Source organism: Eleginops maclovinus, chromosome 15 (genome assembly GCF_036324505.1).
Source record: "Eleginops maclovinus isolate JMC-PN-2008 ecotype Puerto Natales chromosome 15, JC_Emac_rtc_rv5, whole genome shotgun sequence".
NCBI classification, from domain to species: Eukaryota; Metazoa; Chordata; class Actinopteri; order Perciformes; family Eleginopidae; genus Eleginops; species Eleginops maclovinus.
Window position 1 is genome coordinate 21,592,985 of NC_086363.1, and position 26,205 is coordinate 21,619,189.

At 41.5% G+C, this 26,205-nt stretch overlaps 1 protein-coding gene across 2 annotated transcripts; it reads right to left on the bottom strand.

The window, feature by feature from the left end:
• Positions 1-1,468: 1,468 nt before the first annotated feature.
• frk (fyn-related Src family tyrosine kinase) lies at positions 1,469-11,216 on the bottom strand. 2 transcript variants are annotated; one of them, XM_063901870.1, is made up of 8 exons: positions 10,606-11,214; positions 9,295-9,416; positions 6,729-6,892; positions 6,436-6,604; positions 5,762-5,920; positions 4,351-4,532; positions 3,273-3,438; positions 1,469-3,101 (listed from the first exon to the last, which is right to left on the bottom strand). In XM_063901870.1, exons 1-8 carry the CDS (start codon positions 11,001-11,003, stop codon positions 2,893-2,895), a joined length of 1,569 nt encoding a protein of 522 aa, XP_063757940.1. In that variant the 5' UTR covers positions 11,004-11,214; the 3' UTR covers positions 1,469-2,892. The 2 variants fall into 2 exon arrangements, with proteins under 2 accessions (XP_063757940.1, XP_063757941.1); XM_063901871.1 differs by lacking the exon at positions 3,273-3,438 and having other exon boundaries at positions 10,606-11,216.
• Positions 11,217-26,205: the final 14,989 nt, after the last annotated feature.

Consider the following 26,205-nt stretch of genomic DNA (forward strand, 5'->3'; position numbering starts at 1 on the left):
TCCAAAGATCATGGCGGGGAGTCAAGGGACGTATCAGAGCAATCTGATAATGCACCAAGCTCAACTGCAACGACCCTGTGCACGCAGGTGTGTGGTCAGGGCTTCAAAGGCAAGTCTTGTTCAAAGATATGCCTAGCCAATGTATATCTGCAAGGTCATCGTGACAAGATGAAGAGGATGTACGTGATCTTAGATGATCAAAGCAACGTTTCCTTAGCCAGGCAGAAGTGGCACGCAAAGAAACCAAACCTCAAGGAAGGAGACATAGTGCTATTGAAAGACAAGCAAGCCAGAAGGAATGAGTGGTCCATTGGAAGAATTATGAAGACCTTCCCAAGTGATGATGGACTTGTCAGGAAAGTGGACGTCAAGGTCGCATCTCATCATCCGCCAAAGACTTACCTTAGACCTGTCTCTGACGTGGTCCTACTCCTAGAGGCAGAGACTGTTTAGGTTAAGGGGGTGTGGCATCTAGGGATGCCAGGCGGGGAGTGTGATGTCACAGGAAATATATTTTTGATAGTGACTTTTATTTTGACACAGTAATTTCTCAGATTGGGGTATGATGTCACTTCCTGTTCTGGGAATAGTCCTTATTCAGTTGTTCAGGGTGAAGTTCACATGTCAGCTCAGCTCCTCTGAACATTATCGTTCCATTTTGGTGTGGCATTGCCAGTAAGTACATTTGTGTTGATTAACCTGTAGAAAGAAGAAGTTAATGAGTAAATAAATAGTTTAGGCGAACTTTTCATTAGAAAATAAGTTTATTCATGTGGACACAGTAATGCAGTTATTGTACTAAATGATGTATGACTCAGCTAATGTTAGCAATTCCTTTGTGTGATTTACCATTGACTTTATTAGCATGGAAGCTAAGCTAAGTGTAGCATTTAGTTACTTATCTGTCCTATCTATCTGTATGGATATTTTGTAATACTTACCTTATTATTTGGTACTTACCTGATGTTTAGATATTATTTACACTTACCTGCTGTATTTGTATTTATTTCAGTTTTACCTTCTTTTCAATAAACCTTGCTAACTACAAGACCTGCCTCTTCCTTGGGGGATTTGTTGAAGAGATGAGTTTAGCTGGCTGTTAGCTTTAAGAACAGTACAAATGGTGACATGAATTTTCTCCTAAACTTCCCCAACGCCACAAAGAAAGAGACAAAGTTCATACAGAGGTAAGAGAGAAAAAAGGGGACACAGGATGCAAGAGCAGGAAGTGCACAGGAAGGGACTTTGGCCACTCAAACCAACAGCGATTAAATATTGTTCAGGAAGTTGACAACATTATAGTCAGCAGAAGAGACATGGACTTTGATTTCTACGGCCTTAAAGTGGTATTATGCTACATGGTGCTATTGTGCATGTAAATGCTCTTTTCATTGAGCTTGATGTTGGTGTATCTAGTTCAAAACCTGTCTAACAAGAGCAACAAATCAAACCTGAAACCAAGCAAAGATCATAGTAGGTAAAAGTAATTTAATAATGTAAAACACAGGATTACATAAACACTGACATATATGTGATTTACTATTTAAATATTTTGTTCATTAGACCAAGACATCATTCAGAGCCATCAGAGCCTGAAATCGTCCACTGTGCCACTGCATGTTGAGCCAGAGGAAGAACGTGGATCTGACAACATGATGAAGAAATACTTCCTAAAAATCAAGGCACACAGCGTGACATTGTTCAGTCTGCGGGTCATTATCCCAGGGGCAGGCTGGGAGATTTGGGGACCTAGAAAAAAGTAGTGGGCCAGGTATTAAAGGAGAAATAAGTAACTCCTGCGCGCAATCATAATAATCAAATTACAAGGGTATTATATTAAACAATCTTTAACACCTTTCAAGGGGTGTCAAAGATAACACTTTAATTGCTAAAAAATATGCATTAGTTATTGACTAATCAACAATTTCAAATGCAGCAGGAAGCCGTTTCAGCAAAAAAATAAAACCATGGAGTATTTTCAAATACCCAGACATCTTTTCAGAACAAAACCAAGCTAAAAGAGGGTAGGCTGAAGAAGAGTAATGACCAAGCTTACTAATATGTTGTTTATAATTCATTCTAAGCTGCTTTAATTATTAGTTACAATTTTAATATCATGTAGTAAATGTATAGTAGGTCATTCCGTTTTTCAAGACACCTCAGGGCTTGGTAGAAGCTGGACCACATCCGTACCTCATTTCAACTCTTGCACCTGTCTTACAGGGTACAAAGGCTTGAGTGAAACTATTTCATTATATAATCAAGGCCCTGGGCTGGCCTTGACAGTGAAGTAGCTTTGTGCAAGCAGTTTAGAGTGTTATCTTTTTATTTACTGTGCCCCTTTAGCTGGGACCAATGACAGTGTCCTTCCTTTAAATAACCTTAAATCATTTCTGGAAGTTATGCATTTAGGAATGGGTGCAGAGGAGGGCACCTGCCACTCACTCTGAGCAGACACAAAGCCGAACTGATGGAGCGTGTCAGAAGTGACTCTTGACTTATGGCAGGCAGCTCGGCAATGGAAAGAATGTATGGCACACATTCCTTTCAGCAGGAAGAACCAGTTGGGGGAGATGGCCGGATAGCAACTCTCTGTCTCTGCTCCAATTGAGTGCTTTAGTTACAGCAGCTGGTCTGAAGTGCTTTGAGTTGTCTTACAAAGTGTCCAGGTCCTCACCAACTGCTGCTGCATCCAGATACACCCTGTGATTCATCACATGCAGATCACACATTTTAGATCCTTCAGTTGACCGCAATGAGCGGACATTCAGATTAGCCTTTGATCTGTTAACTGGTTCATGTTCGGATTCAGGTGATTTTGATTTATTTTCAGTGCAGAAAGAATCGTGTTTTTGTGTCTTTCTCTCCATGTCTCGCAGCCTGGTCAGTGTGCTAGTACCGGCCGGCATCATCGTACGAGGTGACGTCCATGTCGAAGAAGTCCTCTAGCTTCCACTGCAGCGTCTCGAATGTGGGTCGGTCCTGCTCGTCCTGCTTCCAGCAGTCCGTCATCATGTCATACATGACTTTGGGGCAGTTGGGTGGGCATGACATCCTGTAGCCCTGGGGAACCCTCTGAACCACCTGGTAATTTGACATGGCTGGAGAAAAAGGACAATGTTACTTATCTTGCAGACAATTATGTTTTATACTTAGTTTACCTAAACAGTGTTAAGACTTTTTTAAAGCTCCTTTAAAATTATAGCATTCTGAATACAACGATTTCTTTTGTAAATCTCAGAGAATCATGAACAGCATGATGAGAGTCTCACCGGGGTAAGGCATCTGTCCAAATGTCATGATCTCATACAGCAGAACTCCAAAGGACCAAACATCTGATTTAATGCTGAACTTGTTGTCGTGCATGGCTTCTGGAGCGGTCCACTTCACAGGGAATTTAGATCCTTCTTTGGCTTCATACACATTTTCATTCTCTTTCTAAAAACAAGACATTATAGTTTTTAACTGAGTCAGCTTCATTGTAAAGAGCTGTACAGTCACAACATGGCCAGACTACACTGATGTTTGGATGACCACACAACCTGCCTGTGTGGATCTGGCCTGTGGCATATTCTTTAGCCAGTAAATGGGGTCAGCATTGGATACAAGTAAAGAATTCAGGCTTTTTATTGCCATGTGTGCCTCTACTGTGACATGTTTCCATTCAGTAATGTTCAAAAGGTGATTGACACACTCACTGCTTTCCTGTCTGTCAGTAGGCTGACAAATCACTCAGAGTGCATTAAAGCCATCGATCAAAGGATATTTTTTTTTAAAAGGGCCCTTATTGTGCTGATGTTCAGATGTATATCAGTATATAGTGTCTCTACTGGGACATGTCTCCATGCTTTAATGTTCAGAAACCTCTTGATGTTTCTGAGACTGCCTTCCTCTTTTCCCCCTCTGTCTGAAACCAAAGCCAAGTCTGCTCTGACTGGTTAGTTGGCAGGCTCTGTTGTGATTGGTCAACCACCTAGAGATTTCCCGCCCCTTAGTCTATCATGTATGATGTGCTGCTGAGCTAGCCAATAGAAGCATAAATGTTACATAATGATGTCACTATGTTACAGAAGTAAACAAAGGAGTCTACAGGGGAGAGAATCTCCCTCTGGAGGGAATCCTGGGACTTTAGCCTTTGCAGACCATGTACAAGAAGAGGGAACACCACAAAAAGCAGAAAAGGGCTTTTTTAAATACACAGTTAATACAGGTCTAACACATACAAAGCTAGTTCCATCTACTAAAGTATTTGTTTCATGATGTGTACATTTGTTATGGTAGTGTATACTGTTCTATTGTAGTGTAACTAGGACATACAGTATACTACAGCACTTTAAATGTCCCACCCACCATGAAGACCCTGGCGAGGCCAAAGTCGGCCACCTTGCAGATGTTGTTCTCTCCCACCAGCACGTTCCTGGCTGCCAGGTCTCTGTGGATGTAGTTCTGAAGCTCCAGATAAGCCATGCCCGACGCCACTTGGGCAGCCATCTCTATCTGGTCAGAGATACCCAGCGTCGTGCCCTTATCCTCTGGAAGCAGGAGAGAGGAACGCAATCAGTGCAATCTGACCATGCTAAAGGTCTTAAGATACTGTCATGGCAGATAAACGGTGGTAGAAGTATTTTTTTTCTACATCTAATCTGAAGATGGTATTAAGCTGTTAAATAAAACATTTGCATTATATGGTGGTAAACTAAAAATACTTATTTATTTCAAAATGTTGCCAATACTAGAAGGAAGCAGGGAACTTTGACAAATCTAATTACGGCTGAATGATTACTCATTTTTAATGATCCTTTCTATTTAAATTTATTGAACATGTCTTAGCGATGAGAGGATACAGCAGTAGGCTGATGGTGACTTATGGTTACACTACATCTCAACCCCCACTGGACAATATGCGTGTTCCTCAGCTGAGCATCAGACTCACTCTGTCTGCTACATGTGCTCATCTTCACCGGCTTCATGCCACTCTGAGGAGCCATCATTTAAAAAAAATATATTTTGTTTTACTCTCTAAATGCAGGTTTATTTCTATTTGGTATTTTGAGATGTTTCTATTTTTAAAATTGTATATTTTTCTTCTCTTTTCATTTCTAATTATGTGCAATGCCTTCTTTTGTTTTATGCTGCTGCAACGCAAAAATGTCCCACTTTAGGGTAAATAAATTACCTTACCTTGTCTTATCTTAAGTAAACATTGCCCTCAGTTAAAGGCCGTCCAGGAAATTGATTAAGTGAAGGATCAGCTGATTAGTCTTTTAAATAATAAACATTCCTTCCGTCTGCTAGATATGCTGCTTTTTTTTTTACACGCATTTAGTGAATTAAACACGCAGGCCTGATGCATGTTGTAGTGTGTGTCATCAGAGCAGAATGGACTGCTGGAAGATATCAGGGTTTCATCTTTAGAAATGTTCCTTTACATTTAATTAAGCAAATGAATCAAACCAAATAAAATAAATTAAAAGGGTTAACATGAAAACTTATTTCCAAAAGGTTTAAGATTAACTCAATGAAAGCGGACAGAGCCAGAACCCAGGATGGATTTTGAAGCTAGAAACTGGATCATAAATACAGAACATGATGCTGAATATCGCGAACAAGTTTGAATCTGTGCACTGTAGGATCATAATAGTTTTGTTGATCTGTGATTCATTTCTACAGTCGCCCTGACATTTGCAAACAAGCAGTGGACTTTGATCTGGTCGCAAAGTAGCAGCCGCTCATGATCTCAGATCAGCATGAGGTTTCTTACTTTGGAGGTAATCCTGCAGGCTGCCGTTCTTCATCAGCTCAGTGATGATGTAGATGGGCTGCTCCATGGTGCACACAGCGTACAGTTGGATCAGCTTGGCATGTCTCAGCCTCTTCATGATCTGAGCCTCTCTCAGGAAGTCCTCAGGGTCCATGGTTCCTGTGGTAGGTCGTACAGGGGTGGTATATGAGCAGTGGTACTCTGACACAGGTGTTAAGCCGTGGTTGGTGACATTGTATGGGATGCACTGTGTGTGATACAGTGTGTGTACACTCACTCTTACACAGATTCTTGGACCACCTTCATGGAGGTCATGTGTTGGCTTGTTTTATTGTCTGACTATCGGAAGGATTACGGGATGACTGGCCTGATTTTCATGAAACTTGTGGTGGAAGTGTAAAACATCAAGGAATAATCTTCCTTGATGTTTTAAGAGTCTTAAAACAAGGATGGATATTATGTAACATTATGTGATACATTTTATGCATAGTCTTAACTATAGACGAAACACAAGGTTAGTGAGATATTCATTTCATTATCAGATTTAATTTATCCTATTTCCAGCAGAATGATCGAATCAAATCAACTTCCACTTAACAGTTGTTTCCTCATCCTTAGCACATGCATGTTTCTAGTTTAACCCCTTCAGTAAGGGAGATGAGGCATTAGTGTACCAGGTTTGAGGGTCTTCACTGCGACCACTGTGGTTTCGTTCCACAGGCCTTCGAACACTTCTCCAAACTGTCCGGCACCAAGCTTCTTTTGCAAATTGATGGATTTTCGATCAATCTCCCATTGGTCCACGGTGTTGTAGGAGAGGCCATGAGTCTGTGGAGCCTCCATCTGCACAGACAGGATGAATCAAGTCTACTCAGATCACAATGACATCATACTGTATACAAACATAAACTTTAGGAGGAAAACAAGGGATGATAGGATTTTAGAAAAATAAACAAAGTGTGTTTACCTTTTTGCAAGGCTCTCCCAGACGCACACAGAGGCCATCGGCCTGCTGGGAATAATGAGCCACCAACTCCTGTACAGTAAGGAAGGATTGGGTCCTCGATATGAACATGTGACCATTCTCCAGTTTTTTCAGCTTGTAATGCTTCACCTTCCCACAGTCCAGCACTGAAAAACAAGCCAACATCAGTGCTTACACCAGAGAGGGACGTGTAAGGGAAGGTTCCCTCTGACAGGAGGCCTCAAGTCTGTATCAGAGCAAGCCAGCGCACAATTTTTTGAGGGGTGCCCTTTTCTCTATGGTTTGTGTGCATGTAAACAGTCTGCAAAGGCAAAAATCCCTTTGTTCCCTCCAGAGGGAGTTTCTTTCCCATACACATCTCTAAGTGGTTGACCATCACAACAGAGCCAGCCAGCTAACCAATCAGAGCAGACTGGGCTCTAGTTTCAGACAGAGGGTGAAAAGAGATGCTGCAGCACAGGTAGTATGAGAAAAATAAAGAGCTTTCTGAACATTAAAGCATGGAGACATGTCCCAGTAGAGACACTACATACTGATATACACCTGAACATCAGCAGGAGAGGACTCTTTAAAGTACAGACACTACATACTGATATACACCTGAACATCAGCAGGAGAGGACTCTTTAAAGTAGAGACACTACATACTGATATACACCTGAACATCAGCAGGAGAGGACTCTTTAAAGTAGAGACACTACATACTGATGTACACCTGAACATCAGCAGGAGAGGACTCTTTAAAGTAGAGACGCTACATACTGATATACACCTGAACATCAGCAGGAGAGGACTCTTTAAAGTAGAGACACTACATACTGATATACACCTGAACATCAGCAGGAGAGGACTCTTTAAAGTAGAGACACTACATACTGATATACACCTGAACATCAGCAGGAGAGGACTCTTCAAAGTAGAGACTCTACACACTGATATACACCTGAACATCAGCAGGAGAGGACTCTTTAAAGTAGAGACACTACATACTGATATACACCTGAACATCAGCAGGAGAGGACTCTTCAAAGTAGAGACTCTACACACTGATATACACCTGAACATCAGCAGGAGAGGACTCTTTAAAGTAGAGACACTACATACTGATATACACCTGAACATCAGCGGGAGAGGACTCTTTAAAGTAGAGACACTACATACTGATATACACCTGAACATCAGCAGGAGAGGACTCTTTAAAGTAGAGACACTACATACTGATATACACCTGAACATCAGCAGGAGAGGACTCTTTAAAGTAGAGACACTACATACTGATATACACCTGAACATCAGCAGGAGAGGACTCTTTAAAGTAGAGACTCTACATACTGATATACACCTGAACATCAGCAGGAGAGGACTCTTTAAAGTAGAGACACTACATACTGATATACACCTGAACATCAGCAGGAGAGGACTCTTTAAAGTAGAGACACTACATACTGATATACACCTGAACATCAGCAGGAGAGTCAATCAATGATTTATTAAGATAATCATCGTTGCCACTTTAAGGTTTAGAGATGTAATTTGACTATTCATAACAGATATTGATAAAGAAATAATGATATAATAAACCCTCATTCTGGATAAAAATTCAGTAGGTGGTCAATTTTTGTTTAATTATTTTTCCTGGTATGTGCTTGTATATGAAGTAAAGGGACTTTTCATAACCTTTCCCTAGAATGCAAACATTAGGCTTCAAAAATGTGTGTATAATATCGAAAAAATGCTATGATGCAGCGATAAGTGTTTTCCTTTGTCAACTTATTGCTGCCTAACGAAATAAGCACAAACAATATATTTAAAATTAAAAGAAAACTAACTATTATATTCAGACTTTCCTAGATTAACTGTGGGGTTCTCTGTGCCTCAATCACACATCTACTGTAGATTCAAAAAGTTGCCAGTGGCCAATATTTGAAAATGTATAGGTTTTACAACCACACAAAACTATTAAAAAATGACAACCATTTGTAGCTTGGATACAAAATTTACCCCATCTACAGTAAAATAAGGATGGGGTAAATGCGTTTTCATCTTATTCCCAGTCACTCTCAGTGAAATAACCAGGCCAGAGAATGAGGTCATCGGCCAGCTGTAATTAATGAACACGGAAAGAATTCAGTCATAATGGAAAGAGCAAGGCCGGAGTGAGAACACATATTAGAGAAGAGGGAGATAAAGTTATCTGCTTTATGGGAGCACAGACGTCGATGTATTCCACTTCATGAGCCTGAAACCATTAATCCATCGAGTCAGTTGATGATAAGAGATCTTAACAATAGGGTATTTGGAAATGTGTGTTTTGTCGCAGAGAAGTACACACACAGCAGAATAGTACACTAGAGTAATTATAATGAAGTCAGTTTTTAGAATGTTTTGTTATTTATTCTCTCAAAGTTCATATAAACCCTCTTTAAAGGTTATATTATTCTTTTTAATAAATAAATGGGCAAAAGGTCTTAAGTTTCATGAATGAGTGTTTGCTTGAGAGGAGAATTTTTTGCAAACTGAAGTTGCCGCGGTGACGGATCTTATCTCACCTGAGAGGGAGCGCTCGCCTTTCTGACTCTCACAGTTCCTGATGAGGAAGGCTCCTTGCTGGTTCCCCTCTGCCAGCAGCATCTTCTCTGCATCCAGCCGCTTGGTGTCGGGAAAATACCATCTGCAATTATTATTATTATTATTATTATTATTATTATTATAAATGCTTTTATTGACTGGGAACTGTCTAAGGCTCTAAAACACTACAACACTGTCTCCTTTACTTCTGGAGACTGCATTTACACTTAAAAACAACAATTAGAATTGATTTAAAATGATACATCACCCTGAATTATTTCATCATCACAGAAACACATGTGGTTGTCAACAAGTGGGCCCACAAGTGATTTCTTTGCCCAGGTCGCCGGGCAGATGACTCCGGCCCTGATCAAATTGACGATCACTACAGACTACGGATGAAATTAAACCGGAGCTCAAATGTATCAGATCTGACCCAAAACAGAATAGACCCAGCCAAATGTCTGGGTTTAGAACCAACCCACATCAAATTGGAACTTATTTTTCTCTATCTATCTCAGGTTTATTATGAGGTAAACTATGACACCTATAGATTGATGGAGGAAATCACAACGTTTGTCAACGAGAACAAAACAAGAAAAACCAGAGTACAGCTGGGAAGAAACGAGTTTCACTGAGAGGCCGAGCATACTGAGTCACAGACACGGGGTGGACTTTTGTGACAAACTATTTCCAACCATTCATCTATACACAGAAATAGAGAAGATAGAATGCCTAGTCCTTTGCTGTCTAAGTGAACACAATGTGTGTAAATGTTCGCACATACAGTACTGTATCTGATTGAGGCCTTTCATGCTGAGCTGGCTACCTGAAGCCAAAAATAAGTCTGCTGCAAAACCAGTTTCTGTAAGGACAGATGAAGTCATTGCTCTGGATGAGCGAGGTGTTTTCAAAGCATTGTTGCTCGTGTTTTCAGACTTACTGCCAGGCAATTATTAACCTGTAGGTCTACATTTCCTGCTCACAGGCAATCATTAACTAGTTTAAGCCGAGACTTTGCTTTGTAGCATTTTTCAGCCATAAAAAACAAATAAATAAATAAAACTGATCCGTCTTTTACATCTGTATCAAAATACAAAGTTATGGCTCTTACATGACCTATATTCTTTCAGTCAGTAGGAACACAGAGGTGTACATTCACTCAAGTACAATCTTAAAGTACTTTTTTTGCTACTCTTGGCTACATCCTCTCCACTACAGTACAGAGGTAAATGGTGTACTTTTCATTCTAAATTAATATGATGAAGTAATGTGAAGATGGGGAAACTCACGGTTCTGCATCAATACTCTCCACAGGAGCCACATAGTTCGCCGGGATGTATCCCTTTTTGGACGCCGAGACCCCGTTGAGGGCTTTGGCAAACCACCAGTCCCCAGCGCTTTTATCCAGAGCCTCTAACGTGTCCCCGGTACTGAAGCTCAGGTCCTCCTCGGTACGGGCGGTGTAGTCATACAGGGCGATATAAAGATCCCCGGGCCCCCCGGCTGGGAGCGGCGGTAAGGAGCGTTTCGAATGAAAGTCTGGATCTGCTTTACTGTCAGCAGCGGAATTTACAAAAACAGTGATACCCTTTTCCTGACGCTTTGAATCAGGTTCAGATTGGTTCGGCTTTTTAAAACATTTTAAAAAACTATGCCAGCACGAAGAGAAGCGGATCTGCGTCCCCATGGTTCAGCCGTCAATCACACCAACTGTCAGCAACACGCGGAAAAAGTTCGGGGGAAACCCTCCTGCTCGATCATTATTCACATTCCATAAAACAAATCAGTGAGTCATTTAAATATTCCCAGAGCCGGGAGCAATGTTTGACCACAGCACACACACACACACAAAATGAGGGCAGAGAATGTGAAGCTTCCTGATGCTGGTAATGTTTCATCACAGCACCTGCTGAGAAATGCACGGGGAACGGCTTACCTGATGACGTCACGTGCCCCCTAGCGGTCATGATAGTGTACAAAGGTGAAACAGAACAGCTGACTGCTTTGTAAATGCGTCATGTTTCCTGATACTACTTATATATTTCATAACTGTGAGACCACTTTGGAAAACCATTAACAACTCATCATAAAAATCATTGTAAGCCACAAGTATGTGACCCAGGCTACCATGGTTATCAAAAAGGGGAGGACACATGGCCACAACAATGCTTTTTCTTCAGAATCAGAATCAGTTTTATTATCAAGTACAGTGAAGGAAATAAGTATTTAATCCCCTTCCGATGTTGTAAATTTGCCTAGAGAAATTAAAAGTCTATACTTTTAACGGTAGGTTTAGTTTAACAGTGAGAGACAGAATATCAGAAAGAAAAAACAGAAATGTAGATTAAAAAAAGATATCAATTGATTTGTGTTCAATTGTGTGAAATACGTATTTGATCCCCTTGCAGCAACAAGGATTCTGGCTCCAAGGGACCGGTTAAATAAGTCCTCTCGCTTTAAGAAAGTACTCCTGATATCAACTCTTTACCTGTCCACAGTCAATCAATCAGATTACAACCTCTCCACCTTAATGTCTTAAGATTTTGAAAGGACCTGCAGAGAGGCTTGAACCAAAATCCCTCCCGAGATGTGCGCAAACCTGGTGACCAACTACAAAAAACATCTGACCTCTGTGCTGTCCAACAAGGCTTTCTCCACCAAGAACTAATGCATGTTTTGCAACGGGATCAAATACTCAAAGACCCATGTCCTTCACTGTATGTATATATATATATATATATATATATATATATACATAGCTTGAGTGTGCACTGCGTGGACCCAGAACTGAGCGCAGATACTGTATATATGTACGCTATATATTTATATATTATATATATATATACACACTGCCCGGCCAAAAAAAAGGTCACACACTCTAATATTAGTTGGACCGCCTTAAGCTTTGAATACGGCACGCATTGGTAGCTGGAGGATCAACACAGTGCAGCCAGTGCCAGAGGGCAGATGAGACTAAATTATTTAAAATCAAGGTTCGGCTTCTCTACGACATTTTTGGAAGCAGCCATTTCCATTTAGAAAGCTGACCTTTGACCTTTTCATGTCCCAATTCTTTATTTTGCTAGCCTCATTGCCTAAAAACACCCCAAGGTATTTAAAAACTCCTCTTTTCCAGGTTAAAGCACCAGGCAGCCCGAGTCGATCCCTCAGCTTCTCCCCCCCACGATCACAGCCTCGCTTTTTTACCAATTTACTCTTGCAGATGAAATAAAACCAAAGTCCTTCACAATGTCGGATAAAATGTTGATGTCTTTTTGGGTATTTACCACAAAAATTAAATCATCTGCATAGACGGACAGTTTAAAAGACACACTGTAATTAGGGAGAACAATACCACTCAACTGATTTCTGAGTTTGTGACAGCAGATGCTCGATGGCGAGGGAGTATAGCATAGTTCACTAACAGGCGGACTGCGGTCCGAGTCTGGACCCTGACGCCGACCTATACGGACCCGGACCTATAATCAATACATGAATAAAGGATTTTCATTTTGACGGGGCCATTCCACTTTAACCGGAGAGAAGAGTGAGGGGAGAGACGAGTTAGCCGGAGACAGAGAGAGAAGGGGGAGAGAAGAGTGAGGGGATAGACGAGTTAGCGGCAGACAGAGAGAGAAAGCGGAAAGAAGAGTGAGGGGAGAGATGAGTTAGCGGGAGACAGACAGAGAGAGAAGAGTGAGGGGAGAGACGAGTTAGCCGGAGACAGAGAGAGAAGAGTGAGGGGAGAGACGAGTTAGCCGGAGACAGAGAGAGAAGGGGGAGAGAAGAGTGAGGGGATAGACGAGTTAGCGGCAGACAGAGAGAGAAAGTGGAAAGAAGAGTGAGGGGAGAGATGAGTTAGCGGGAGACAGAGAGAGAAGAGTGAGGGGAGAGGACGAGTGAGCGGGAGACAGAGAGAGAAGAGTGAGGGGAGAGACGAGTTAGCGGCAGAGGGAGAAAGTGGAGAGAAGAGTGAGGGGAGAGACGAGTTAGCGGAGACAGAAGACAGAGACAGCGACAGAAGGCGGTGAGTGGAGCACCAATGAGCACCTTCACATGTGTATGAGAATGGTCCTGACACAATTTCAGCCCTGATTTAAAATCCTGGCCGGACAGGCTAGAGCTCAGTTCTCTCACTGAACAAAAGAAAGTCAGTGAGGGAGTGGAATATAAGAGGGACAGAAAGACAAACCTTAAAACTGTTCAATTGTTATGATGTGTTCTGACTGATCTATTATATAATTGGCTGAAACTGTTAAGGTGTGAAACGGTTAACAAAGAGAAAGGGAAACTCAAGCTGCTGCTGCTCCTGCTGCTGCATTCACCTCTCTCCTGCTACTGCTCCTGCTGCTGCATTCACCTCTCTCCTGCTGCTGCTACTACTGCTGCTGTGTTCACCTCTCTCCTGCTGCTGCTACTACTGCTGCTGCGTTCACCTCTCTCCTGCTGCTGCTACTATTGCTGCTGCTGCTGCGTTCACCTCTCTCCTGCTGCTGCTACTACTGCTGCTGCGTTCACCTCTCTCCTGCTGCTGCTTCCATGCTGCTAATGTGTTCACCTCTCTGCTGCTGCTGCTCCTGCTGCTGCGTTCACCTCTCTCCTGCTGCTGCTGCTTCCAAGCTGCTAATGTGTTCACCTCTCTGCTGCTGCTACTACTGCTGTTGCTGCTGCTACTACTGCTGCTGTTGCTGCTGCTGCCACTGCTGTTTCCAAGCTGCTAATGTGTTCACCTCGCTGCTGCTGCTGCACTTTAATTACTCTTTCTAAAAGTAAGCTCTTTGAAGATGCACACATTTCAAAAGCTATTTTATTTATTTTCTCTATTTTACTTTAAATGCAGCCCGAGTGGAACATTAAAAATATCTACAGTATTCTTCTGTATATCTGTACAGTTCAAGGGACAATAAATATTGTTGTTTTTGAGTTGTGGTTTGTTTGTTTGTGTGTTTGTTTGTTTGTTTGTTTGATAGTCAGTTGTTGATTACATGCAGACGTTGATACAGCTACTAGCTCACAGCTAATGTATATCACACTCATTGATAACGCCAGTTAGACATTTTGAAGTTACGGCTTTTGCTTGAGGAAATTTTCTCTAACTGGACCTCGTTGAATTTTAGTTGAATACCCCTGGAGTATCGCATCCCAGAGAGAGAGAGAGCAGCCCTGCCCCACCCCTCTCTCAATACTGAAAAGGAGCACTAAGCCCACCATTAATTTTCAGAACACTGGCAATGTCACAATAGAGGTCCCGGATCTTACCTATAAGACCTGGGCTGAACCCAAAACTGCCTAAAAATATGCCATAAGTAATTGTGTTCAACCCTGTCAAAAGCTTTTTCCTGATCTATGGAAATAAGACCGGTTTCTATACCCAATGAACTAGAGAGGTCCCAAATATCCCTAATCAGCAGGACATTGTCACTGATGAGCCTGCCGGGCACGCAGTAGGTCTGGTCAGGGTGAATGACGGACGCCACCACCTCTCTTCATCTCAGGGTCAGAGCTTTAGACAGGATTTTATAATCCGTGCACAGCAGGGAAACTGGTCTCCAGTTTTTTAACTGTTGTAGGTCTCCCTTTTTCGGTATGAGGGTGATGACAGCCCTCCTGCAGCTCAGAGGTAGTCTTCCTGTTTGGAGACTGTTGTTTAAAACCTCGAGCAGGTCAGGCCCTATCTCAGGCCAGAAAGACTTATAAAAGTCCACAGGAAGGCCGTCCATCCCCGGGGATTTGCCATTCTGTAGGCTAGCCATGGCGGTGAACAGCTCCAGCAGCGTTAGCTCTGCTTGGAATGGCTGGTTGTCATCATGGCTAACCTGAGGGAGAAAGTCAGTGAAGCTGCTGTGCATGGATTATGTGACCACTCACTCTTAAAGAGGTGTCTGTAGAAACCGGCAGCAAACTTCCTGATCTCAGATGGGTCTGAGACTTCGGGGCCACTAGCCGTTTGTAACCACTGCTGAATGCTGGTAGAGGCAGGTCAGCTCTCTCTGTGGGACAACCAAAAATATTTAAAAGCAGTCCTAAAAGCCTGGTCATTTAATAGAGCAGTGTTAAAATGCCAATAGGCGCTTTTTAAAGAACATTTTTTGTAAAAACTGAACAGGACACTATGGTCAGTAAAACCCACAGGCTGAATAAAACACCTCTTCAAAATATTTAAATGGTGTTTAAAACAATAAAAGCGGTCCAGTCTAGCCAGAGACAGCACATTGTCCTTGGATTGACCCCAGGTGTATTGCCCTCCACAGGTCAGACAGCTCGTGGGTCTCTATCAGCTGTCTGATCCTGGGTAGTGAAGCGGTGTGCGGCTCTAAATGATTCCTGTCTAGGGTTGGATTTTGTGTGCAATTAAAATCTCCCCCTAAAAAAATAAAATCATCATTATCACACGCTCTAACAGTATCACAAACACTGTCTAAAAATGCTACCCTGCCCACCCCATTGGTGGGCGCATAAACATTTAAAAACACCAGCTTCACATTTTCAAATACCGCTTTCACCTTTAATAAAACACCTGGGATTATCTCCTCCACTTAAAAGGAACAAGGTAAAAAACTTCTGGCAAATACGATCCCCACACCCCCACTGCAGCTGGATTCATGGCTTAAAATCATCTCCCCGTTGAAAGGCCTCTTCCAGTCACTCTCATTTTCCTTTGTGCTGTGGGTTTCCTGTACCAACATTACATATATCTTTTTAATCTCCATTAATTTAAAAACAGCAGCTCTTTTAAAATCCAACCGGGCTCCATTTAAATTTACAGTGCCGATATTAAAATCACACATGGATAAGAAAGAAACAACAGTAAAAAAAACAGGTCGATAAAAAAGTAAAGCATGTTGTTCTTTTACAAACCATCATCGATGATTTGAGCTTTCACTTTTACAATCAGATTTACTATTCATGGGTTTCATGTGACGTCACACATGAATCGCAGCGCCATCTTGAGGACCGTTTACTACGCTAAAGTAAACAATGCCATCTATCTGCTGTGCTGTGGGCTGCAATAACAGCAAGTCAAATAAAGATGGACACACATTTTATAACATTCCCAAGAACACAGAAAGGAGATAGAAATGGATAGCTGCAATTAAAAGGGATCAATGGACGCCAACAGAACACTCCAGGCTGTGCAATGAGCATTTTATTTCGGGTGAGTTGACTTGAACTGACGTTAGGTAGCCTAGCTAGCATGGGTGGAAATTAGCACCAGCCAAATACACCTGCGTGAAGTTGGCACCCCATATGTTAAAAAAACATGTAAAACTATTTCTGATCGTTTGTGCACGATAAATGAACATTTGTGCTCATACGGTTTTTGAGATATTAAACATAACATTTTGTAAACATATGACGTCACTCAGCACCCCAATATTGTCCGAATCGGTCCAAATGGGTCTCAATCGTTTGTGCATCGTTTGTGCACGACAAATGAACATTTGTGCTCTTTTAATTTTAAGTTATTAAGGTTTCATTTTTTTCTCTCAGCACCCCATTAATGTCCGAATTGGTTCAAATTGGTCTAATTCGTTTGTGCACGTTTGTGCACGATAAATGAACATTTGTGCTCATACCGTCTTTGAGATATTAAACATAACATTTTGTAAACATATGACGTCACTCCGCACAAGCGGGAATTTAGCAATTGCAACTATGAGCCGGTGTACAGAGCCCGGACTGCTCGCGTAGATTTTTATATGTCATAGATAAATAAATTGTTAACGAGATACATAATTGATTTGGTTAATGTGATGTTTTATAGACATGATTATCAGTTGAATGTTTGTGCCGATGTTTATACGTTATCTGTCAATATAGTGAATTCTAAGAAAAACACAACAGCACACACGAGTGAAGGAGTGTGTGTGGCGAACTGTGTGTGTAATTCTGATGCATTTTGTCCTTGCAGAACAAAATGAACCACTTAAAAATTAAATGGGTAGTGGAGGGCAACTTCCTTCTGTACCACCCTACATCAGCACTGGTCAACACTGTCCACCTTCCAATCCCCTTCCCCCACCCACTGTTGCACGTTTGATACATTGCTCGGGTTTCCCACAGTCTAGTGGACCTCATGCTTAGCCATGGCCGTAGCCACATTAGAGGTAAGGGAGGTCCGGACCTCGCTTATTTCATCCGAGGTTTTTTTTTTTCTTTTTTTTTTTTGAACGTCAAAAATGCCCAACTGAATCAAACATTAAAAACCTCTCATTAAACCTCTGTGAAACGTGCTTTGCAGATTGTGGTTAACATCCATGGGCTTTGTTTTCGGTTTCCTGTGTGCACTTTCGGCTTTTTGCGTTTACGTGTGCAGAACTAAGAAAAAAAATAACACAAAGCGCGCGTGCGACGCGAGGATAAGAATGTTCAGCCGACATGAAGTCAGTGTGTGAATGATAGCAGTAACGACAGTAACTTCTAGCCTGTGTCAACGTCAAGAAACCATTTGGTCAGTGAAAGTAGGCTACTATTTTACCCTGTACCGTTAAAATAGTGTCCAAATGAGCAAAATATCCGTTTTAAATATCCGTTTTGGGACTGTCCACGACTTCAACGGATATTTTAGCTCATTTGTTGGCTACTTTGGCATTAGACCCATACTGTAGGATCAGCCAAAGCTTCCTTTTCAGGTAGATTAATAAGCATCTAGTCTTATTGACTTTATTGGGTTAGGCTATGGGTTAAATTTGGAGGGGGCACCTTTAGATATTAATGTTCAGTTAATCTAGCACGTTTTCAGCTCATATTAATTTTAATATACCCATTCCACAGAAAACAAGTCACAAAGAGCAGGCCAACCATGTCCAAGAGATTAAAACAAAACACAATGGATGCATTTCTGTCAAAGAAAAAGAAAGAAAAGGACAGAGATGGAGATAGTAAACAGGAAAGCAAGGAGGATGAAAGAGAGAATAGGGATAAGTAATAAGTAAGCTGGAGCACAGAGAAGAGAATCATTCAGAGATGGAAGGAGAGAGGCACACAGAGGATGATGAAGCGCAGAGGCACACAGTGGAGGAGGGAGGGCAGAGAAGCGCAGAGGATGATGAAGCGCAGAGGCACACAGTGGAGGAGGGAGGGCAGAGAAGCGCAGAGGATGATGAAGCGCAGAGGCACACAGTGGAGGAGGGAGGGCAGAGAAGCGCAGAGAATGAATACAGCAGGGAGCAGGGAAACATGGAAATAGGGGGAGAAGAAATTGGAAGTTCATGCCCTCAGCATCCCTTTGATCTGGTTAGGGTAAAAAACAAAGTTATTAATGGTGATGCCCTTACAGATGATGAGAAAAAAAGTGTACTCCAAAATCGGTGGTTAGCACCACAGGGATATAGCTATCCCAAACGTACCTTGGGAGGAAAACAGCTGAGGTACAATCCCCAGTGGGAGAAAAATTATGAATGGCTGAGCTACTCGCCATCTGAGGATGCAGCTTATTGTGCCACTTGCCTCTGCTTTAATAAAGTAAAAGGAAAAAACTTTAGCTTCCTTACAAAGGGCTTTACTGACTGGAAAAATGCAGTTGGTGATAAAAGAGGCGTGATCCCAAGGCATAGCCATTCAGAGGGACACCAGAGAGCCACCGAATTGGCTGAAAATTTCATGTTGATCACACAAGGCCAAAAGAAAGATATTCAATCTGTTATCAGCAAGCAATATGGTGACAAGGTCATGGCTAACCGCAAGGCTTTGCTCTCCATCATAGACATCATTGTATGTTTAGGGAAAAGAAATGTGCCTTTCCAGGGGAACTGGGAGGGATCCAGTGAAAATGGAAATTTTAACTATTTTGTTAACTGGAAAGCACAGTTTGACACTACACTCAAGCAACATCTGGAGACTGCAGCCAAGAATGCAAAATACATATCCCCACAAATTCAGAATGATCTCATTGCATGCTGTGCAGAGGACATAAGGGAGACTCTTATCAACAATATCAAAACAGCGAAGTTCTTCACTGTTTTAGCTGATGAGTCAATGGATATCAGTGGAATTGAGCAACTATCACTCTGCGTTCGGTATGTGAGTGGGGAGGGAGAGAGTTCTGAAATAAGAGAGGACTTTCTTGGATTCTGCCCTTTGACTCAGCAAGATGCGAAGACAATAGCCACAGTAATTCTTCGACAGCTGACTGAATGGGGACTTCACACTGAGTATTTAAGGGGCCAAGGATATGATGGGGCATCTACAATGAGTGGCCATGTGAGTGGAGTCCAAAAAAGAATCAGTGATGTTCATCCCAGGGCAATGTACACCCACTGCAGGAGCCATGCACTTAATTTAGTTAGTAGTGCATGGCTGTTCAGATCTGCCTATAGTGAGGAATACAATGTCTATTATTGAGGAAATTGCAGTGTTCTTTTCAGGATCTAGTGCCAGAAAAGGTGCTTTGGAGGCAGAAACCAGTAAAGAAGGTCAAACAACAAAAAAATCAGGAATCCCACTCATGAGTGACACAAGATGGAGCAGCAGATCAACCACCCTCAGCGCATTTGTGGAGAAGTTCACAGCGGTGCATTCTGTGTTGGAAAAAATGGGGGTTGAAAAACCTTCTGTTTCTGCAAAGGCTGCCACCCTCAGGCACAGCATGGAATCATTTGAGACCATAATTACAGCTGTGATGGTAAATGAAATACTTGGATACATACATCCTTTAACCAAACTGCTGCAGACTACAAATTTGGACATCCTCACAGCCTATGAGGAAGCAAGAAACATGCGGCAGGTCATCGCCAACCAAAGAGAGGACAAAGGTTCCAGGTTGTGCTTTGAGAAAGCGACTGCATTGGCTAATTCAATAGGTGTTGTCCCAGCCAAGCGGAGGGTATCTGTGAGACAAACATACAGAGCAAACGTGACCACAGAATCAGTGGAGGACCATTACAGGATAAATCTCTTCTACCCCTTCTTGGACCACATCACAGCTCAGTTGGATGAGAGATTTGCCAAGAATAATAAGCCCCCTATCCTTGCATCATACTTGGTGCCATCATCCTTGAAATATTTAACACCAGCACGAGAGGATGAGATGCTTCGGTGGTACCACGAAGACCTCCCTGACCAAGACACTGCCAGACAGGAAATTGAGCGCTGGAGACATAAATTTGAAGATGGCCCCCTTCCTTCTTTTGCCCTAGAAGTTCTACAAAAACACAACCTGTCATTCTTCCCTAACATAAAATGTATGTTGAAGATTTTCTTAACCTTGCCAGTGACAACTTGTGCCTGTGAGAGGTCATTCTCAGCCATGCGAAGACTAAAGACATGGCTTAGATCTACCATGTCCAACGACAGACTGACGGGCCTGGCGATGATGCATGTGCATCAGAAAGTGGAAGTGGACCGGGAGAATATCCTTCGACGGTGGGATGCCTCTGGTCATAGGAGGATTCAGCTTGCATTTGATTAAAAAGTTGATTGTTGAGATTTTAGGTGATGCCATTTGTACTTTTAGGGGCTGTAATTTGCAATGATTTATTTCTACTTGAATATTATTTTTATTTTGGAATCATTCATCATTCAGTTCATCAAGTTCAAAGTTACCCCCTATATTCTTTAAAAACATGGTGGTGTACTATTGCTATAAAAAAAAATGTAAATATAGTACAGTACATTTTTGGGGGGGAAAATGCTGGTTTATACAATTAAAAGACATTTAAACAATAAAACTCTTGTGTGACTTGTAATTTAATAAATACATAAAATATATATATATATATATTATACATATACATAAATGTATATCTAAAAAACAATATAATTTAAAATATTTATATATATATTTTTTTTAAATCGCCGCGCGCGCTTTGCGCGCGCATCATGGACCTCACTTATTCCAAAATGCTGGCTACGGCCCTGTGCTTAGCAATATAAGAAATGCTAAAAAGTTGACATTGATGCCATTATTTAAATAAAGAGTGATCTGTATGACCAACATTATGACTGAAGTGCATCTTTTACCATCACAGGGTACTTTTATGAGTCCTGCAATATATCACACAGTGAGCCTCAAACTATACACCTAATATGAGCATTTAACATTTGCATTTGCTAACATTATCAATGTTGTTAATAAAAGGAAGGGTTAGGGCAATAAACGCTTTCTGGAATAACCCACGGATAAATAAACGGACACGTCTTTGAAAGCTTCGATACATGTATGCTACGACTTTACTCACCTGGGTCTGAGAGCTCTCAGAAGACAAACGCCGGTGTTAGTAAAGGAAACGTTTGAAAAGAAGTAGCGTTAAGATTTTCCCGCCGTTGTCTTCGGTAGCACGACTACGCCGCATGACAGATTGCGTCACTTGTTAAAAATATGAAGCCTTAGAACTTTAGAAATGTAAAAGCGCAAACGTTTATTCTTCGTGCACAAATGATTGAGACCAATTTGGACATTCTTGCTGAGTGAAAACCAAGGGCGTCAGCAGTTTTTTGAATGTGGGGGGGACACATTTTTGCGGGGGGGTCTGGGGGTCCTCCCCCATAAAATTTTGAAAGAAGTAGATTCAATTTCCCGTTCTGGTGCATTTTACATTCAAAATGATCTCCCTCTTTCATTGTTTTTCCTTGGAGCTGGCATGGTCTGCAATTACTGACTACTATTATGTTTTGGTGTAATACACAGGACTGACACTGACAACTTTTTTGGTACTTTATTTTCTTTTAATGAGAGCAAAATATGAGGATTTAAAAAATCAAAGAGTGAATTAGAAAAGAATGAGGTAAATTTGAGGCAACATATAGCCCTATTTTAATGTCATGCAACAAAAAATCTCTAAACATAAAATGCGTACCTAGGCTACTCAGAGCCTATTACAATCAAACGTAGCCCTCTTCAGTGCCCTGCAGAACATAAAACTATAACTCAATACAACCTTACAACCTGTTAAAGACTTGCTTTTACTATCTCCATCCTTTCCCCAAAATTGTTGATTTCCCTTTTTTTTGTCAGCCACGTCTTAAGCCTTCTCAAGGCACTAAAACTTCTCTCAGCTTCTGCTGAGGAGCATGGCACAACAAGAAGAAGCCTGACCAACACTTCTACTTGAGTGAACAAACCTCGAACCTCTGGCAGCATAGCTCTCAGGGTATCCACCACTTCACTGACCGTGCTGCAGGGATACTGAAGTTTGAACATTGCCAGCTGTACCTCCAAAGAATGCTGGTCTAGTTCTGGGTAAGAACTGACCACATCCACATCCTCCACCTTTCCAGTTATTAACACCCTTTCCAGTATGTTGAGTGTTTGGAAGCTGCTCTGGTCAAAGCGCTTTGTCAACTGGACCTCAACTACATCCAACATTTTAAAGAATTCTATTCTGTAGAACTCCTCAGGGGAAGTAGGTCTAAATGCAGGTGCATTTCCTGTGAAGCGCTTTGGGGGTCTCCGGATATGAGGAGTCTGGATAACCTCAATGTCCAACTCCTGGATCATATCACAGGCTTGGGTATATATACGATGAAATGTTTCATCAGATCTCTTTACTTGAATTGTGTTTTTCACACAATCAACCGCAGCCAGCATCCCTGAGACACTCACTGTCTTGCTCTGAAGGGAGCGGTTGAGACATTCAAGTTCTTTTAGAACTTCAAGGGCCATAATCAGGCTGAGCAAAATGTGCCCCTTCTGAAACCTCTCCAGAAGCCCCCTTGCAGTTATGCAAGTGTCAGAGGAACCAGATGCCATTTCCTCAAGACTGACCAAAATCTTTTCATATTGACCTACAACTGCCTGGATAGCTACCACCCTCATGAGCCATCGTGTGGGGCAGAGGGGCCTCAGAGTTCTGAAACTCCCTTCTTCCGACTGGGCAACCTCCTTAAATATTGTCTAATATTTCCCAGATAGATGGTACAGGTTGCCAAGTTTGTGGACTAAATCCAGCGCATCAGACACAATAGTGCTTGTGCTACAGGCTGTCTGAGTCACCAGATTAATGCAATGAGGACCACAATGAACGTAGAGAGCAAGAGGCTGTGTTTCCTTTATGACTGCCTGAACGCCTTTAGCTCCACCTGCCATATTGGCTGCCCCATCATAGCTCTGCCCGCGAAGGCAGGATAAGGGCAGTTTCAATCGAAGGACGACATCAGTTGCCATCCGAGCCAACTCTTTCCCTGTTGTTGAGGAGACTTGATAGAGGCCTCCAAAGTCCTCATGAGGTAGCAAATCACTATCTACATAGCGTAGGCATATGGCCTCTTGTTCATTCCCAGACAAATCTTGTACTCCATCAATTATGATGGAGTACATGAGTGTGGACACCTCATGTATTTCCTTTGATATTTTTCGCACAACGGAGTTGCCCATAATATTTAGCATCACATTCTGCACTTATGGACTTGTGTAATGGTTACCGGGCTTACTGAGCCAACGCTCTAACATCATCCTCTGCTCTAAGCTTTAGTAGCTCAACAAAGTTTCCCATCACTCTCATGTCCACGTAATGCTAGACCCTGACGAGCAAGGAAACGAACTGATCGTATTATTTTCAGCAAGCATGATCTGGCCTCTCTTTGCTGCTGCATCTTAACTGATGATAACTGCGTTTCAATGCTTCTGTGAAGGTGTGTGTGTGTTGTGATAGCAACTTTGTGTGCGTGACTGTTTTCATGTGCTCGAAATTTCTCAATGGCTTTTTTCCAGTTTTTAAAACCAGAAAACACAAAGGCTGGATCAGCATTTTTAGCAAGGGGGCTTACTTGCCTTTTGAATGCTTCTTTACAATAGAAACAAAACACCCCCCCAGCATTTGGCACATAATGAACCCAAGGAAAGTCCCTAAACCATTTTTCCTGAAAGGTAAGAGTCTTGTTCAGCAGATGCTGGGGGGGAAGGACTCTTGGGTCAGGTTGATTTGGCTTGTGGTACACATCCTCTCCGTCATCTCTCTCAGACTGGCTCCTCTCACCCTCGTCTCTCAGACTGGCTCCTCTCGCCCTCGTCTCTCAGACTGGCTCCTCTCACCCTCGTCTCTCTCAGACTGGCTTCTCTCGCCCTTGTCTCTTTCAACATCCCTCTCTCTTGCATCTCTCTCAGAATGGGTCTCTCTCTCTTCGCTCTCAATGTTTCCCTCTCTCTCTTCCCTATCTAATGTCTCCTGTTCCTAGAAATTAAAATAAGAATGAGATTGTCTATTCATTTCATTATTCATTTTCATAATTTCACAGTAAACTTAAGGCATGCTAGTTTATACCTTTGCTATAGTTGGTATACATATACTGAGGCACTGGGCATTTGTCACGAACTTGAAAACACAAGGTAGTAGGACTCAAATGCACGACCCCGGGAGACAGAGGTAAAGTATAAAAAAATACTTTAATTTTCAAAATGGTCACAAAAAAGGATCAACACTCTTGACGAGGTAAAAGTACAAATCAAAAAGTATCAACTGAAAATCACTCATAACATGAGGAACAAAACTGAAAATCACTCATAACATGAGGAACAAAACTGAAAATCACTCATAACATGAGGAACAAAACTGAAAATCACTCATAACATGAGGAACAAAACTGAAAATCACTCATAACATCAGGAACAAAACTGAAAATCACTCATAACATGAGGAACAAAACTGAAAATCACTCATAACATCAGGAACAAAACTGAAAATCACTCATAACATGAGGAACAAAACTGAAAATCACTCATAACATGAGGAACAAAACTGAAAATCACTCATAACATCAGGAACAAAACTGAAAATCACTCATAACATGAGGAACAAAACTGAAAATCACTCATAACATCAGGAACAAAACTGAAAATCACTCATAACATCAGGAACAAAACTGAAAATCACTCATAACATGAGGAACAAAACTGAAAATCACTCATAACATGAGGAACAAAACTGAAAATCACTCATAACATGAGGAACAAAACTGAAAATCACTCATAACATCAGGAACAAAACTGAAAATCACTCATAACATCAGGAACAAAACTGAAAATCACTCATAACATGAGGAACAAAACTGAAAATCACTCATAACATCAGGAACAAAACTGAAAATCACTCATAACATCAGGAACAAAACTGAAAATCACTCATAACATGAGGAACAAAACTGAAAATCACTCATAACATGAGGAACAAAACTGAAAATCACTCATAACATCAGGAACCAAACTGAAAAACACTCATAACATGAGGAACAAAACTGAAAATCACTCATAACATGAGGAACCAAACTGAAAATCACTCATAACATGAGGAACAAAACTGAAAATCACTCATAACATGAGGAACAAAACTTACTAGTAGAGAAACTCAGGAGCATGAATCAGGCTTTTGAAAAATTAGCAAACACTCTGGTACATAGGCTTAAGTACAAAATAAAACAGGAAATGGTAAACGAGACATGAAACACGGTGACTAGACTAGACATGACGTGAATAACATGAAAACCTGAAATGATAGACATAATAAATAAACATAACTAACAAATTTGACGAGACACAACAGCATTAGAAGATTTTGAAAATATTAAACTCCCAATAAGCAATGTGACATTTTCCTTAACTACCAATACTATTGTGGCGACGCGCATGGTGAAAACCCTTAATAACTTTAAAAATAAAAGAGCACGAATATACATTTGTCGTGCACAAACAATCAGAAGTAGTTTTACATGTTTTTTTTCCCTTTGGGGTGCCAGCTTTGCATGTTATGTTTAATATCTCAAAGACGGTATGAGCACAAATGTTCATTTATCGTGCACTAACGAAGCACAAACGAATGAGACCAATTTGAACCAATTCGGACATTAATGGGGTGCTGAGAGAAAAAAATGACACCTTAATAACTTTAAAATTAAAAGAGCACAAATGTTCATTTGTCGTGCACAAACGTGCACAAACGATTGAGACCCATTTGGAC

Coding starts and splice junctions, on each gene's coding strand:
- frk (XM_063901870.1), bottom strand. CDS start 11,003: ATGGGGACGCAGATCCGCTTCTCTTCGTGCTGGCATAGTTTTTTAAAA. Junction 9,417..10,605: donor GAGAGTATTGATGCAGAACC/GTGAGTTTCCCC, acceptor TAATAATTGCAG/ATGGTATTTTCCCGACACCA. Junction 6,893..9,294: donor AGGCGAGCGCTCCCTCTCAG/GTGAGATAAGAT, acceptor CTTGTTTTTCAG/TGCTGGACTGTGGGAAGGTG.